The sequence below is a fragment of the Anarrhichthys ocellatus genome, unplaced genomic scaffold, assembly GCF_004355925.1.
Source record: "Anarrhichthys ocellatus isolate YVR2014 unplaced genomic scaffold, GSC_Weel_1.0 scaffold8, whole genome shotgun sequence".
Lineage (NCBI taxonomy): Eukaryota > Metazoa > Chordata > Actinopteri > Perciformes > Anarhichadidae > Anarrhichthys > Anarrhichthys ocellatus.
Genome location: NW_022280038.1, coordinates 7,112,485 through 7,130,390, shown reverse-complemented (window position 1 = coordinate 7,130,390; position 17,906 = coordinate 7,112,485). Strand labels below are relative to the sequence as shown.

Here is a 17,906-nt window from a genome sequence, read left to right as displayed (position 1 = left end):
ATATGTATGTATACACGACAACTGTTGAGGGACAAATGTTGTTTTGCAGTGACCTTTTTCTGTCCCACTCCACAATGACGATCCATTTTGACATTTCCTCCAGGTACCTGGTGAAGAATTCATCCACCCTCTTGACTTCCACCGATTACGAGGTCGCGCCCCCAGAGTACCACCGCAAGGCCGTGTGAGCGCTCTCAGCACTCTCGGCTCCTATTAAGAGACCTCTTTACTCCACATGTAGAATAACATTTACTTCCCCTGTGAGTGCAGACTTGGAGGACATTTTTCCCCTGAACTGATCCGCTCCCTCCACAAAGGTCTCAGGAGCTTGTCACACTCAAAAAAAAGTATTTTTTAGTTGAGTCTCTCTCCACTTTTCTCTCTCTTTGTTCTTTTATTTTTTTTCTGTTGACAAGTTACTGTTTCCACAAGCAGCACTTAGGTGTTTTTAGATATTTGTTACTGTTGCATGTATGTATTTATTAGCGTTCGTTCTGCCACACGAGGTGCAATTTAATGCTGGACCACATGGTCATCACTCAGCAGTTGATGTTTTTGTATCTGTATCTTGTTCATTTGTATCAATTTGTAAAAAAAAAAAAAAAAAAAAAAAAAAAATGTTTCTACACAATTGACATGGTTTACTGTGTTGTTCTTCTTATAATATAAATATGAATTATTTGTGGCATCACTGTTAAATGAAGGAGGAAAGGCTGAAGAATCGCCTGCAGCAATGTGTCAAGAACAAAAACAACGGAGAGACACGTTTAACGGCAGGTAGCATTTACGCTAGTCGGTTAAATATTTACTCAAAGTGAAGAATGCGACATTATAAAAGATAATAACATTCCGCTGCATTTTATTGATGAACCCAAACGCAAATCTATTGCCGAAGGAGGTAACACCATCTATGGCCCGCTGATTAAAAAGTATTGCAATATTTATATATTTGCAGTATTACAAACAGGGTGTCTGTGGAAAAATGCTACATTGCAGTTTCCTCCATTGTATACACACACAAAAATAGAACTATGCACACAATTATGAAAACCTGAAGCTCATGTATCAACAAAAATACTTTAAGCACAACTACGATGTTCTCACTCAATTAAATGAAAAACCAACCAGGACTGGATCGCCACTTTAGATTCCACGAGACTTTATTGTCTCGATTCTGTCAGTTTATGTGGGCTTCTTATTATCGATCTATTCATTTATTGATTGACTCATTGCTTTAGTATTGTGTGATTAGACATCACAAGGGGGCAGAGTTTCCCCTTTTTGTATATTTCTTTTAAACACTTGCTGTCTACCTGATGTTTAAACCTGTTGGAGGAAGGAGGCCTAACTGTGAAAATACTCCACGAGTCTTACAAGCGAAGGGCCTGCATTCAAAACCTTCCATCAGTAAAAGTATAGGCCGGTAAGTATTATCAGCGAAATGTACCAACGGTAAAAGTACTCAATATGCAGTAAAATGGTCCCTGTCGGTGTTTTATATGATGTTTTTGGATCAACATTATTGGTGCATTAATGTGTAGCCTATGTTGCATTTTGCTGCTGTAGATGTTTATGGTTGCGCTTATTTTAACTATGCCTACCTTATTAACTGTTTAATATACAGCAATACATCATATTCTATGAGATCATCATATTCTTGTAGCGTTGCTGTCCTGTGAGAACCACGTATCTCTAAACAGCCCTGTTCTCAGCTGTGTGATGATGCATTTTCCAGCTGATCTCGGAGGGTTTTTGAATACATACGTTGAATACTTCATCCTTCAGTTTATCACAATCATTCAAAATCTGGACAGGAAGGGGTTGAACAAACTAATCTGAAAAGTAAGTAAAGCTGTCAGACAAAATAAAGTTAAAAGTACATTATTTGCATTTGAGATGGAGTGAAGTAAAAGTACAAAGTTGTATACAATGGAAATAGTAAGTAAGTAAAGTACGCTACAAGTACCTCACATTTGTACTTTAGTATTCCTACAATACATTGAGTAACAGTATTATTACATTCCACACCTGCCCACTTCCCTGTTCATTTGTATGTACGTTTGTGCTTATATATTTATAACAACAAAGCATAAAGCAAATATTAATCAAATGTAAACAAGGAACAAGGACATGTACAGAAACTGAAATTTACACAACTTTAACTCAATGTTTCTATGCTGAACAGCCAAATCAATATTATACTGAATACCATCAGCTTTTCTAACCTAACCTACAGCGAACATTAGTCTCACTATACCCACTCTACACTGTAGGAAATGTTCTCACAGATGAATACTTTTTATCCTAGATGTTTATTGAGGATAAGAGTTAGTCCAATGTTTGGGCGAGGAAGTAGATACGTTTGAGATATTTCATTTGTTTATCTAAAGCAGCAAATGTAGACAAATGAGGCACATTATTACAAGACAGATAAAATACTGTTTGTGCAGCATAGTTAAGTAAATAGGTTTAATCACTGGTGTTTATAGTTACATGCAGATAGATATGACTGTTTATATTAGGTAATAAATGCAGCAGTGGAAAGTTAATTTATTCTCGGAGGTTGTTGACACGTTCCATTTATCTATTCTAAGTACCAACAGTTCAGATTATTCACTGATTTAATAATTCAGTGTAAGAACACATCATTAAATGTCCTTGTACTTTACTTGAGTATTTCCATTTTATGGTAATACTTCTTCTTCACTACAATATTGTAAGTTTTAGCCGACTACATTCATTTGACAGCTTTAGCAACTTTGTAGATTCAGATTATTGAGATACAAAATGTAAATGTTTTGTACTTTTACTTCAGTAAGAATTTGAATAAAGGACTTTTTACTTGTAACAAAGTATTTCTACACTGTGGTATTACTACGTTTACTTTAGATAGATAGATAGATAGATAGATACTTTATTAATCCCGCAAGGGGAAATTTTTTCGCTACAGCAGCATTTATGGTACAGGTAAAGCAATAAAAAAATAACAGAGTAAAACATATTCAATGTAAAAAATGCAAATATAAAAATGCACAATATATACAATAAAAATAACAGTAAAACATATATATATATACATATAAAAATGCACAATATATACAATGAAATAGAATAATATAAAATTTTAAAAAATGAAGTAGAAGTCTGAGTACTTCTTGAATATTTCCTCCTAAAATGCATTATAGAGTTATTGAGTGTAAGGTTCATAACGACCAGCCAACCGCAGTGCAGTAAGCTCGGTCACCTGTGACACAACAGACAGAGCGGTTTATTAACCATTTTAATAGCAGGTGAAATTTACACTGCAACGCTAAATAGTTTCCGCTGAGGTATTCCCTGTAAACAACAGATAATGACACCAGATCGTTCATAGATTCAAACATATTTTTTTCAAGGTGTTTCGGTCCTCAGGTACGCATGACGTCATTCCAGGTTTTCCCTCCCCTGTCCCAGGATGTCTCACACTTCTCCCAACTGACACTTTAGAAGGAAGTCCCGCCCCTTTCCAGGTCACCGATTGGATCAAAAGTAACACAACGCGCGTGTGCTTCAGTTTGATTGGCTCCCGCTGGTTGTCAATTCAAAAAGGGCGAGTAGAATCTGCGGTCAGGCGTCAGGTGAAACTCGCTCTGTGACGGGAAAAGGGGGAAAGATATAAAAAACGTACTTCGTCTGAACTTTCAGGGAAGTTTTTTTTATGCTATTTATGAACTTATTAACCAAAGGAAACTTTTAATACTGCAGACCAACACGCCACAAGATGAAGAGCCTCAAGTATCGACTGAAAAAGCACGAAGTTACCATCACTGTAAGTTGTCTTTTTCTGTATCGAATAATGCACGTTTTGCAAAACATCCCCGGACTCTTACTATTGAATCGAGTGTGTGTTCATCAACGATGGCGTTGTGTTTTAACCGGTTTCAACACCGGGTGGGGTTTATTGTTTGTAAACCTGACCTCTTGTCCCCAACAACCACGTTAACCGCGGTCATGTTCCCACGGAAATAAAACACGCCGCCAGTAACTTTACGCACCTGCGACCTTACGCGCGAGTGGTGGATGTGGCCTCTGACACAGTTGTATTACTCTGCATCCATGCGGGTTCAGGTTTGTTCATGATCTGGCCTAAATCAGGAGCAGCTGACGGTGTTGTTGTTGTTGTTGTTGTTGTTGTTGTTGTTGTTGTTATTGTTATTCACAAAAGCTCATTAAATCAGTGCAGCAAAGCGCCTCCTCGCCTGGTTGTTATCACCGCGAACGCACACAAATAACCCCGCTGTAGACCCCTGGAAGTTGGGGTTTAACATTTGGGTTGTTCTTGAACGCAGCAGCTCACCAACAGATGTCAGATGCTTGTGAAGTTTTCTGAAGGAAACCTAGTTTAAAAACTAATGCATCCTAATACAACAGTAGTGGAAGTACTCTCATCTTTTACTTGAGCGCGAGTAGTAATACCACAGTGTGGAAATACTCTAGTTACGAATACAAATTAGGCAATCAAAATATACTTAATAGTATCAAAAGTAAAGTACTTATTATGCACAATAGCCCATTCATGAATAGATTAATGTCACTTTAATGTTGCAGTTTGGAAAGGTGGGGCTGATTTGAATGACTTTATATACACAGCTGTGGAGCTTAATCCATAATTGTACATCATTAAAACTACAATTCATTGCCTCTGAAATGTAGTGCTTTGTGATCACTATGTGCTGCTGTTGAGTTGTATTGGGTTGTACTGAGAGACGTTTCAATTAGTTAGTCCACATTAGCATGTCAAATCTGCCAATAATCTTCTGGAATATTCGTTTTTGCTTATAAATGTTTGTCAGAAACAAACATATGTAGTTTACCATCATATATGTCAAAGAAAAGCAGCAAATCCTCGCATTTGAGAAGCTGAAACCAAATGCTGTATGGCATTTGTGCTTGACTAAAACAATAAAACCATTATCATAATACTACTTCATTGATTATTCAGTGAATCATTTCAGCTCTACCACAAACTACAGCCTCAAAAATGACCACAAAGTTGAATCAACATCTCTCTTTCACCAAAATCTGAACATTATAACCTTCATGAAAGTCAGATTTACTGCATGTTGTGAGAGACTAAATTGTTTTTTAGCAAGGTGTACCTAATAAACTGAGTGTATATCTTTTTTAATAAAGAAATGCAGTTATCCTGGCATAAAATACAGAAAACTTAAAATATTTCATCTAATCCTAGTATTTGTGTAGAATGTGTTGTGGGCAGCCATCACGGCTCCGTGGATACACCATAAGTCCCCTCAGGAATGTTGCATTGATTTTGTTGCCAAGATAAGTCTGCGTGTGTTACAGACCGGAGTATTGGATGAATAACACTGTATCGTGAATATCTATCAGGTCTATGCTTCTCAGCTGGAGTGACTACACGATAGGCCATCATTTTGTATTCATCCTTCACTGTCCAGCAGCAGCCTATATGAACTCAGTCATTACAATTCTGCACAGTTCAACATGCTGTGGGTGTTTGGCACTGCACTCTGTCTTTCAGCTCCTAGCAATTACCATGAGAAAGGCACAAAGCCAGAGGAGCTGTGTGTGGTAAACTGTCTTTTTAAAAGGGAGAGGAAAAGAGCCCTTCGGCAACAAAATGGTATTGTATCCACGTTGAGGGTTGTCTCCCTCCGTCCGTCCGAGGCAGCCATTTAATATTCAAGCCTTCAGCATTTTCTGTCCTGTTTTGTTTCAAAGCTACCTCGGGAACAGCTTACGGTAAGCCGCCTTGAGGAAACACCCGTGACATTTACGCAGGTCTGTCTGAGTGATGATTCTATAACATTCCCATTGCATTCCTCTGTGCAGGCAGATATATCAAAGGAAGAACTTGAAGCTACTTCAAGGAGCCTTCATTTTGTGTTGGTTTTGGCGGTCCCTGTGGATGAAAGTGGTAGTGTTTCCGATAGTGGTATAACTGACCCCTGTTGATCCGTACAGATCCCACCTCACGGATTAATTACACACATTAACATTAACCATCACACTGTGAAATAATCTTTTACTGACGATCTCTGATAATGTTGCACTGTAAACAACCAATCCTCACAGTAACTTCAGAAGATGGTAGTACCCTTACAAACATCACTATAGGTTTAATTTAATTTGAAATGTATTTAAAGACGTACTGTATCTTAGTTCTGATTTTTATGCTGCTAAATGTAAAGACATAGTTATCATCATCAGATCATCCCCACCTGAAACTTAAAAGATAGATAATAGCATCAATGAGGCGTTTAGACTGACAGCATCTCATCTTACTGTAAATGTTTTCAGATGCATGCTTTCCTCATTGCTACACAATGTGCAGGAGGTGAACTCACTCACAACTTCCTGGTGGGGTGAGTAATAATTAAGAAAAATGAATCTGTGTTTTCCGAGAAGGAGAGGCAAGGGGGGGATCCAAAGGAAACGTGTTTTTAGTATTTGAACACGCTGTAACTGAATTCCGGCCTCTTCCACTCTTTGTATTATCTTTTCTATTGTCTCCTCAAGTTATCGTATATGGATTCACTTTGATTTTCTTAAACAAAGAAGCCCTGAACTGCCTAAAACTAGAAGCCACAAACTGCCTATTCGGACTTGACATTTTCCTCTTTATTGAATTCTGTCATTATTCATCAATCTGGTTCACCTATCAAATATTGACAAGAACTTATTTCAGCCTAGGAATGCAAACTAAACCATTTTAAGGTAGCTGAAAAACAAACTGGGTGACCAGGATACAAAATGCTAAGACATTCCCTCAATACCCGCTGCAGATTAAAGCCAGGCTAAGGTCCGTAGTTTTGGCTCAAGTTTCTAGGCAGGTGTTCAGTTTCAGTCATTCTCTTCTGTGGAAAACAGTTTTTTTGTTGAGTAGAAAACTGTTTTTCTTGAATCCTAAAAGGCTTCTCATGACGAGCATTGTCACGGAGGCTTATAATTACCATTTGTTCTCAATGGAAAGAAAACAAGGATTTATGATGTTTGACAGAGACAAATGTACGACTAGCACTTTAAGTAATTATCAGTGAATCTGTCCTTGCATCTGTTTATTTTCTAGATGAATAAGCTAATTGTTGTATAGTGTAGATCCCAGTTTCCCACAGCCCAAGATGACTCCCTCAAATCTCTTGTTTTGTTCGACCAGCACTTCAGAACCCAAAGATATACAAGTTTACAAAACACAAAACAGAGAAAAGCTGCAAATTCTCCCATTAGAGAAGTTTGAACCAGATATTTATTACATGTTTTCCTTTTAAAGATGTCTCACAACAATTCATTGATTATTAAAATAGACACTCATGTATTTAATGTATTGATTACCTGTTGCAGCTGTAAGTAAAAGAAGATTCCTTATTTATTCTCCATTTAGCCCATTAAATTGACAAACATTCATATTTAACCATCATTAGTTTTTGATAGATTTTGGCAACAACGTATAAATGATATAATCAGACTATTGACAAGCAGATCCCCTGTCAAAATAAAAGCAAACAAATATGTCCAAATAAGGCTGACCTCAGCAAGATTAAGATCAAATGTTTGAATCTGGTTGCACTAACATTCTGCAAACACCGCCGCTGGCCACAAACACAGACTGTCTAAAGCAACATGTTGGTTGAAAATGTTTCAGCTTCAGTATCGACTGAAGCGGGAGCAGACAGGAGAGCTCCTGGGGGAGAATACGGAACTGGATAGTTTTGAGATAATACTCTGAGCTGTCGCACAGCTTGCTGTCACAGCGAACATCTGTTCTGTAAATTGCGGAACAATATTCGAAGGAGATTAAAATCAGGCTGGTTCATACAGTGAAGGAGAGAGACGCTCTATCTTTCATCGACTCTGCAGCCCACCTGAACTGAGGTCTTTCTGCTCATCTATAGCAGCCTTGTGTTGGGTCATTTCAGAATGTTTTTCTCAAGATCTCAATTCCTTAGTTGCATTTTGCTGACTGGAGCATGAAGAGAAAGTTCTGTCATGTTCAGCATTGATTCTCTATGCAGTATTGATTTGTTCCGTTTGTGTCCTCGTATATCTCTTGCTATATATGAGTGAGTGTTTAGTATTTTGCTCATGCACTCAGGCCTATGGGCCATGCAATACATGTTTTTGTTGGCTTCTCTCTTTCCCCACATTTGTTGTCGCTGATACGGTGAGAAAATATGAATATATATTTATAACTTGGTTATTGATTTATACTTTATTTACCAGAAATGTCCCATTCAAATACAATATCTCGTCTGCCAGGGAGTCCTGAAGATGGGCAGAATAATAAGCTTCATATACAAGTACAAACGGGGACAGATGATGTGACTAAAAACAACAGACAAAAAACAAACTAAAAGAGTCAATGCAAATCATGGCACTTGTTAAAAGAACAACATTGTTCTGTAAAAACTGATTTCAGTATAAGTAGTTTTAAACATGTCAACAGAGGGTAGAGAAATATTGATATATCTGTGATCATCCAACAATATCATGCCTACGATATACTTCTAGAGCTCTGATACTGTGGGTCGTGGTTTAGTGTTTGGATAAATGTTGGGATGTGATGGAAACGGTTATTGGGCTGAAATGAAAGTCGTTCAGTGCCACACACCGTACGAACCGCTGGCGTTTGAGTGTGTGTCTCACTCCCTGTGGAGCAAAAAAAACTCATTCATGTCGGTTGACGTCTTGACGATAAAGATCTCTGATCACCGACTACGTTTTCAAACGCGTAGTAATGCGATTATGGCAAAAACGGACACAAATTATTCTGATTAAGATGATTTCATCAGTTTCTTGATGGACAGCTCCATTAATGTTCCAGTGTTTAGTGGAATTAGTCCAACTTGCATTGAATACATGAAAAATTATTTTCTGTGAGGATTAGAGCTGTCGATTAATTGTATTAGTCAATTAACAGAAAACATTATCGGCCACTGTTTTAGTAATCAATTGAGTCATTTTTTAGGCAGGAGTTCCAGCCATTTGAGCTGCCGCTTCTCAAATGTGAGGATTTGCTGCTTTTCTATTTCTCATGAAATTTTAAAGTTATTATCTTATCACAAAACAATAAACATTTTATGACATGTTTGCTACCTTGGAAATAGCCTGGTATAAATGTATATCTATATTTTCTTTACTTTTTATGCCGAACAACTTTAAATTGATCTGAACCCAATTTAAAGGGCAGATCAAGGCTGAGCATCAAAGCAACTCCTCAGAGTTGCTTTGAACCCTCAAAGCGTAATGAGAAGCTTTCTTCAGGCAGACACAGCGGAGTATAATGAAAGGCTGAATCAAGGAGTAAGCATCCATTCAAGTGATTGCAGCCTCTTGGATAACTTTGTGCCTGACCGTTGTTATATTATAGCATGTGTGACTCACAGGCAGCAAGGCTGTTTTTTTTAAAATCAGTATCAGAAAAGAACATTGAAATTGTTGCTGCTCACACTAATATCAGTTGATTGTCGGCTTGTCATTATTTCTGCCTTGTTAAAGTGTATCATTATCATCCACTTAGTTTCAGGACACAAGATTTTGGATTTCTAACTCTCTTTTCATTTGTACGGGGAGTTTGCTGCTTCATTGTGTTCCTGGTCACACCGTGTCTTTATTTTGTCTTTACCCTCAGCCGGCATCCTTAAGGATGAAACGTGAGAGCCTCCCTCGCCCTTGAAGTGCCGTTATCAGAGTGGTTGATGATAGCATAGTGGAGCCAGACGGAGTTCGGCTGTATTGTTGGGAAGTCGTAACAAAAGGAGAGTTGGTATGGGACTGTGAAAAGGGGCGTATGATGGCTCCAAGCCTTTGGGATCAATATCTGCTGCTTTGGTTAGGCTAAGGCGTCATCCACACTACTACCTTTTCATTTTAAACAAAAACAAACCCCGTTCAGGGGAGTGTTTTAATGCCGTTTCAGAAATGATCTCTGTCCAGTCTACTACACCTGAAAACGCATATCGCATGACCAGGGCTGATGACGCTGCTCGACACGGGAATTGGCGCAAAGCGCTCAAATTATAGCTTCCCTCCTTCGCATGTAGGCAGTAGTAGAATTTTACTGCACAGCAGACGCTAGCATAGACAACAAGGCCTGTAATTCTCTATCCGTGTTCAATCAAGCACTGAATCCAGGATCGAAGCTGATGTGGTTGTCTGCGTCATCGTTTTCAGAGGTCTCTTGTTTCTGCCCGTCCGGACTAAAACGAAACTCCGGGGTGGTCAAGCTAAAATGGCTACAGCAGCGTTTTTCAATCATCTCCGTTTTAGGGGTTCCAAAAATGCCAAAGTAGTGTGGACGCAAGGCGTAAACGTAGCGAAAGCTATGCGTTTTTAAACAAGAGCTTAGTTGCCTTTGAATTAAGATTATGAAGTTGCTGAAATATTCCTAAAATGAGCTCAACACAAGTTTTTTTTCTTACAATCTCTTAGTTTCTTTTATGCTAACGTGTCGTAGAGTAATGACATTAATATCACGTGGTGGAAAGTTGGGATGCCCTGATCTGACTTTTTCAGTCCCAATACCGTGGCGATACCTGGGTATTGACTCGATACCAGTGTTTCATTAATAAACTGTAAGCCTCACTGGGTGGAAGTGACTGGTATCATTATTATGTGTAAGGCAGCATCAGACTTGACTCAAATATTGTTTTTCTGACTTTTTAAACAAAATGTAACAAAGAAATACATTGAATTTGTATTTATATTTTAAATAATAAATTATTTTAATGCAGCAATACATTTTTAAAAACTAAAACAGGAATTAAAATGACAGTTTATAAACGGAGATCCTTTGTTTTGTGTCATCAGAACTGAAACCGTTTTGTTCCATCCCCCTCTTCTCTGCTTCTACATACTTTTAAAACGTGTGATGCACTGCAGCTCTTTGGAGAGCTCTGTGATGTTCTACTGCTGCCATTTCAACCCCAGGACTGTACACTGCTCCAGTTTCCCTGTAAATCCTGTTAGGAGGAGGACGACGACGGTGTATCCTCTCAGCAAGGCGATGCGTTTGTTGTCATACTGCACCAACGTCTGTGATGCAGAGACAGAGATTCAGTGTTTTTAAATTGAGAATTGCACTTCATTTCAATCATGGACATTGTAACTATCAATATCCCGCCGATGTCAACCCTAGCGGTGAATGTTTTCTGCTACGTGTAAGACGGCTTTTCACATCATCAGAGAAATGACATCTGAACAAGAAGCAGAAGCGGTATTCTCAAAAATTGCAGTGTTCTAGAAAGATGAGAAGCTCGTTGATTTATAGTAATAATAATCGTTCTACCCTGGTGAGGGAACTCGCGGTCTCCTGAACCCCTGAGGAATCTTTCACAAGCCGCTGAGCAGCGTATAAAGCCCCGAGTACCTACTTAACATTATCAAGTTTAGGCTCCAACTTGGTAGAAAACACCCAGCAGGCGTTCTTACCCCTCTGCTGGTGGGGGTGAGAAGGTCTTGGATTTGGAAAGAAAAAACAAAATCCTCTTTTCCTCCCTCATTTTCAAAGCACGTGTGTTGCTTTGTCTTTTTGGGCTTGAGTTGGTAAAGAATGAACGTTTCATTGGAGTTAATCCTCGGTCATATGACGAGGCTTTTCAAATCTTCCTCTGACAGGTTCCTGTCAGACTAAATTGCTGGTCTGCTTTGTGTACACAATGAAGCAAAAGACTGCTGTCACACATGAATACATGGGATCACACTGTACCCAATTCTGTCATTCAAAAACATTTTCCTATGTATCCACAACAGTGAACTGTTTAGTCATATAATTGCTCCTTTTCTAACTTCATGGGCACATAAGCTGAAGATTTAATTTTCTGAAGAAATGACTGGCTTGCGAATGGGCCGAGGTGATAAATGATGTTGTCTCGGTATGAATAAGACTAGTTTAAAGCTCCCCTGGTGGCTCATAGAGGCTGCAATGTTAGTTATACCTCAAAATAACATAGAAAAGACATATTGGTAGGGGTGGGGGAAAAAATCGATACAGCATAGTATCACGACATTTTGCGTGGCGATATTGTATCGATACACGGACGCCAAGTATCAATATTTTATTATATAAACTATTAAAAAAGAAAATTACTAGAAAAATCAAATCAATTGCTTTTTCAGTCCACTAGATGGTGCTGAGTTGTTTTCTGGTGAGGTCAGCAAAGGTCCCGGGTCAGCGTGATTGGTAGGAAGTTGGTCAAAACAAAGAGACATCTGGCCTCACAATGGGGTTAAATCTGCCAACTGTAGCCAGGCTCATGGGGAGAGTGCAGCGCATAACTGGCTCTCTGTCCTCGGCGTCCACGCATCGCAAGTTATACTGAGTTATATAACTCTTATATCCTACTTATGTAAGTTATAGTTCATATACTGAGTCCACACGTTTGCATTTAGTTAAGTTGGACTATGTAGTAATACAAACAGTTCAGTTTGTCAGGTGCATGCAACATTTATGACATTGTTGGTCAGTCTGTCTGCTTGACAATCCTATTTTGCTGCAATAAAAATGATTGAAGTGAGATGAACAGACTGAAAACTTTATCTTATTAGATAAAACATGTTGACACAGTTTTCCTTTGGGGACATAATTTGAAGTTGAAAAAAGTAATAAATCGCAATATAGGCTTATGTTATCGCAATACTCAGAATATCGTAGTATCGTGATAATATCGTATCGCGGGCTCGCTGGTGATTCCCACCCCTACATATTGGTAGGGTTTATATCTGACAATGTGTTTTATCTTGTGTGCGAAATTGACCTTTTGGCCAGATGGTAGCGCAAGAGGAAATTTTATGGAGTGTTTAAATTGAAAATGGCTCATCCTCTGGCGAGCATGAATGTGCTCAGTGAAGCCTGTTTTACTCTTGACCAAGCACTAAACGGATCAGGCCGTTCTTTGATTTACTTTGTGATTGGAGCGACGGTGGGGAGATTCACCGTGAGACTATTCCGCGCTGTCCCTGTATTTAAGATGTTCCCTTCACTCTGATAAATGAAGCAGAATGGTTGCGGTGGAAATGGCTTTGCTTGGTGTGCGTTACTGAAAAAAAGAAGCTGACAAAGCCTCTGTTCTTCCCAAATTGCTCATGTTTTATTCACTTTGAACAAAACAGTAGGGAGCCTACAGAACCCACGCCTTAGTATGAATAGAGTTTTAATATCATGGCAATCTGCCCGTAACAGTCAATTTTGATTGTTTTGGGAAATTTTGGCCAGATGAAGGGGTCAAAGAATACCTATATCACATTTCACAGCAGTCTATAGTACTCGTTGATATCTTTTTAGGACCAAATGGAAATCTCCAGTCTTTCCGTTTGTGTTTTTCTAAAAAATGTTCTTCCTTAGTGTTCAGCAGGTCTTCCTGTAATATCTATCTGTTCACACGGCCATTTTAGTTATATTCACTGTAGGAGGCCAACTCTCAGACAGGATCAGCTGAAGTTTGTTTTAGGCTGGACATTGTGTTGGCTGTAGAGTAGGTGGTAGCGTGACAGTCTGTCTTTTTAGGATTAAAGTCTGGCTCCATGGGGGCAGCCATGAGGTCATCTCCGCAGCGTTACCCGCCTGTGTTCCCAGGCAGAAAGCGCACTCTGTGAAAGACCCCAAGTGTGTGTGTGTGTGTGTGTGGTAGCAATGCATGTCGGTGTGTGTTTGTCATGTGTGATGACAGGGGGGGACCATGCAGTTGGGTGACTGTATATGTGTAGTTTAAACTGTGTAGGGTTAGTGATGGAGAGATTACTAATGATGAGGGAGGTTGTCATGTGAGAGTGGGCTGAGCTTATTGACTGACTTTGGGTGGGCTGCAGCTGATATCAGCCCACACACACACACACACACACACACACACAGAGACACAAGTATACGTATGTACAGTCAGGCATGCTGAGCAACAGGAGCACAAAGATTCTGCTGATGAGGGACAAACTGCTGTGAAAAGGCTCAGACTGTAATCCTCATCAAGCTGTGCTCCGTGTGTGGTTGTATTCTTCTGTCTCTCTGCAGATGAGGCAAGTGCCCGGCTTTATCGGGAAGTTGAAGTCAGTAAAACTTACAAAAAGTCCCAGTGCCCCCAGCATGCTGGTGGAGCCACATGGTGCCTTTTTTTGTTTTCAACTCCACCGCTGGCTTCTGCTGTCCACTGAGTTTTGCCGAGAAACACAACGAGCAGCAGAGTTGACTGATAATGAAGAGGGTGATGTGACTTCTAAAGGTCAACATGTATTGGAGACATTTTGTGATGTGGAAGCAGACTTTAACAGGAAGACCTGCCTGGTCACAGGAAAGACTTATCGCAGGGACGAGTCACTACCTGCTCTGTATCTACCTGATTGTTATCTGTCACCACGGGAGTCACGGTGTTGTTTTCAGGAATTTAATACAGCAGCTCAAATGACATTTTTTACACTTGAATAATTATTTTCTTATTCCTTATTACGTAAATGTAATTCTCTACATATAAGATTTGGCAGATGTGATCGTATGGACTGTTTACCGATGCAGTGTGTTGCATCACTAAAGGCATACTGAATTCTTACCTCATAAACAATGAAAGTAACTTTCAGATGTTGAGCAATCATTGTTTTAACACATTCCATAAGACTATGGGGAAATAGATGTTTTTAGTATATGCATGTTTTTGCGAGGCCCAGTCCATTTGACCAACCCTCCAGTAACATTCCTTGTGTGAGGGTGTGCCGGCCAAACAAGCGTCATCACCTCTGTTTGTGCCCAAGTACCAACATGCCCAGAGAGCTCCTCGGTTAACCAAATATGGCCGTGTAAGACAAAAGTCTCCTGTGGTATTTTCCCTCATGTTGCATCATCGCTTTTCTTGATACGACGACAGCCTTCATTCCTTGCAATACTCCCGCCAGCCACACTAACATCAAAGTACCACTGTCACGTGTGTAAACACGGGTGGCAGACACACTCATGTCTGCGTCTCTTATACCATAGTGTGTATTCTCCTACCCTCTCTCATGGCACTGAAAATGCTCATTTTAGTGGTGTTTAAAAAAAATAAATAAATCTATCTATCTATCGCAGCTCTTTTATAAAATCACCTTGTGATTTGCTGTAGTATTTCTACATTAGTGATCTAAATGGCTCCTCACTATGGCTCCTCTTTCTGCCCTGTTCTCTTCTTCTATCTCTACTTCCTCCGACCAGCTGGAATAATATCAGCCACACCAGCAGCCAAAGCCCACAACCCTGCTGTTTTTAATTCTCCTGCCGCGAGACATTGTTGTTTCAATGATTGCTTTTTAAATGCGTCAGCTAAGCTGCTGTCATTTTACAGGAAATTGATGTTTTAACCTCAACAGGTACAGATCTGGTGCTCTAGATTGTTTTGGAATTATTTGTTTCTTTAAAAAATGCTTCTAGCTTAATGCTAATGTCGGTGTGTTTAGTGTGTTAACATGCTGATGTTAAGCCAGTCTAATGTTCACCATCTTAGTTTCATCTAACATCTAATGTTTATTTGTTTTTGTTTTATTTCCTGTATATGTTTACTGTTCATTTTATTGGTTATTATTCTTAGTTTTTCTTATTTGTAATGTTACATCAAAATAAATCTATAATTATTTTTAGAAACTAAACACTGTTCTTCAATAAGCTTTAAAGGTCTGAAAAACACATTTGTGTTCCAGTATAATCAGATGAATGCAGTAGAGATGAGAAAGCATTACCTCAAGAGGGGTTTTGTCCAGATTCAATAATAGACTTTTCAGATATCAACTGATAATGAAATAGTTTGAGATATCTCTCATCAATACCACCATTTTCTATCTAGACCTGTCTTTCAGAAACTATATTATGGCCTTCTTGTTGTTCATGATCTTCCCTTTGGGCAACTGGGAAGCTGATTTCCTGCCCTGGCAGCGGGTGTCGGAAGTAGAAGAAAATAGTGAGAAGGGCTTTGCCCTCTGGGTCATAAGTCATCTAAAATGGTGTGACCCAGCAGCTGGACCAGCTATTCTCCATTTTTAATCTCTGGGCCACACAAGTGAAGATCTCGTGAGGCGGTCGCCAGAAAACTCCCAGTAATCCACTTTACACATGAGTTTTATTGTGTTTTCAACAGGCTCGGGCTTAACTCAAGTATCATAAAACAGACCTATGGTATCAGTTTTTGAGGGCAGCCTGCTCTTTCTCTATTTCCTTAGAATCGTACATTCCTTTACTGTGAGAAGTATCCAATGCCTTAGAAATCTCTATTCTTCTCTAAATGGTACATGCCGGCAAATTTCTACCATTCTTATTATGGGACGGCATGAAACAATTGGTCACACTGGTGATGATTGAGATTGTTCACAGTACAGAGAGTCCATTCTGGTGTAAACAGTGAATGTGTGCTCTATATATATGTACTTGCAATACAATAAATGCGCATTTATTCAGATTAATTGTAAGACATGAAAAATTCCCAGGCTTTTAATGCTCTTCATAGGCACCTGTCAATAATGTTGCCATATTGGGGTAGTTTTCTTTTTCTTTGAGACAACTCTGTCCGTCTGTCTCATCACCCCAAAAAACACGTGAGCTTTCTAGTCAACAAACCCAACGTGCCCCATGTGCGTCCTCACGCCCCTCCCTGTCAGACGCTAGAGGCTCCCTTTATCACGTTGTCATATTGCTTAATACTAATGCAATACAAGTTGGATCTGAAGCCGTCGGCAGAGGTTGCTGATGTAGGCTACTCTATAATTTGCCAGAACTTGTCATGATGACAAATGCCGGTTCAGCTGGTTTCCATCAAAACAAAAGGGTTAAAGCTCAGACACCTGGCCAGACAAGAAAAACATAAATCCACCCAACTCTATTCATAAGAAAAATGAGCTTCAAACCCTCTTGACAGCATGTAGCGGTTTGACTACTGAAGTATGGCCAATGCAGAGAGACAAAGGATTATCTTGTCTAGAAAGCATCAACGCTGAAGATGACCATTGGTCACCTTCTCCTCTGTGTCCAGGATACAAATAGACTTTAGTGAATTCGACCTGTTGTTTTTCTGTACACCACCAGAGGGCGTGTCTGTCTGTCTGTCTGTCCTGCTGCATCCAGTCCATACTCTGCCCTGCAAGAGTGGTCCTGTGTTTAGCAGCTACGCAGATATGCAGCGAGTGCCTCGTGTACATACCAAAAACAGAGTGCCTCTTTCCCCTCGACACCTGGCCTGAACCATCAGCAGGGACGTGGCCCGATTCAAGAGGGCCTTTCACTCCGAAGCGTCAATTTACATGTCCCATAATTACAGATCCACTGCAAGCATGCTACATCTTGTCACTTTCTCACCCCTCCACTTGTTCATTTACACATTTGTTGACCTCACATATTCTCTTTCTATCTCTCCTCCGCCACCCTTTCAGCCTCTGCCTCTGTGGTTGTTGTACTCACACTCTACGTGTCCATTCACACTTCATGCACACATCGAAGAGAAAACGTCGTCTTTCAGATGTTTCCCTCTGAATTAATATCGAAGAATGGCTGACCCTGAAAAAGAAATATGATTTTTCAAGGTAATTTGCACCAATAGATCAGCTTGTCACTGAGTTATTCACACAGCATGGAGCTATTTTAATGTCACAAACCGGTCTCTCTGGGGATAGATGGTAAAAAAATACAAATGCATGATTGATATCATGTTTGGGCAACTTCATAAACTAGAAGTATTGTAAAGATTTTATGCTCAGTATTGAAAAGTGATATGGGTCGTCAGACAGTACATCATAAGCTAACGTAGTTATTCAGTGAAACTGTTAATTAGGGCAAATTTGGTTAAGACCTTCATGCTCTACTGAGGATAAAACTAGCGCCACCATCAGGTTAAAACTTTAATTTGTCATATATATATATATATATATCTATCTATCTATCTATCTATCTATCT

At 39.5% G+C, this 17,906-nt stretch overlaps 1 protein-coding gene and 1 pseudogene across 1 annotated transcript in view; both read left to right on the top strand.

The window, feature by feature from the left end:
• The window catches only part of LOC116384266 (mortality factor 4-like protein 1), a 13,527-nt pseudogene extending 11,255 nt beyond the window's left edge, over positions 1-2,272 (top strand).
• A 1,319-nt stretch (positions 2,273-3,591) lies between these two features.
• The window catches only part of uacab (uveal autoantigen with coiled-coil domains and ankyrin repeats b), a 40,386-nt gene continuing 26,071 nt past the window's right edge, over positions 3,592-17,906 (top strand). The window contains exon 1 of the mRNA XM_031848390.1: positions 3,592-3,808. Within this exon, the coding sequence (XP_031704250.1) occupies positions 3,761-3,808 (48 nt within the window). The 5' untranslated portion in view covers positions 3,592-3,760. The remainder of the gene's footprint in view (positions 3,809-17,906) is intronic.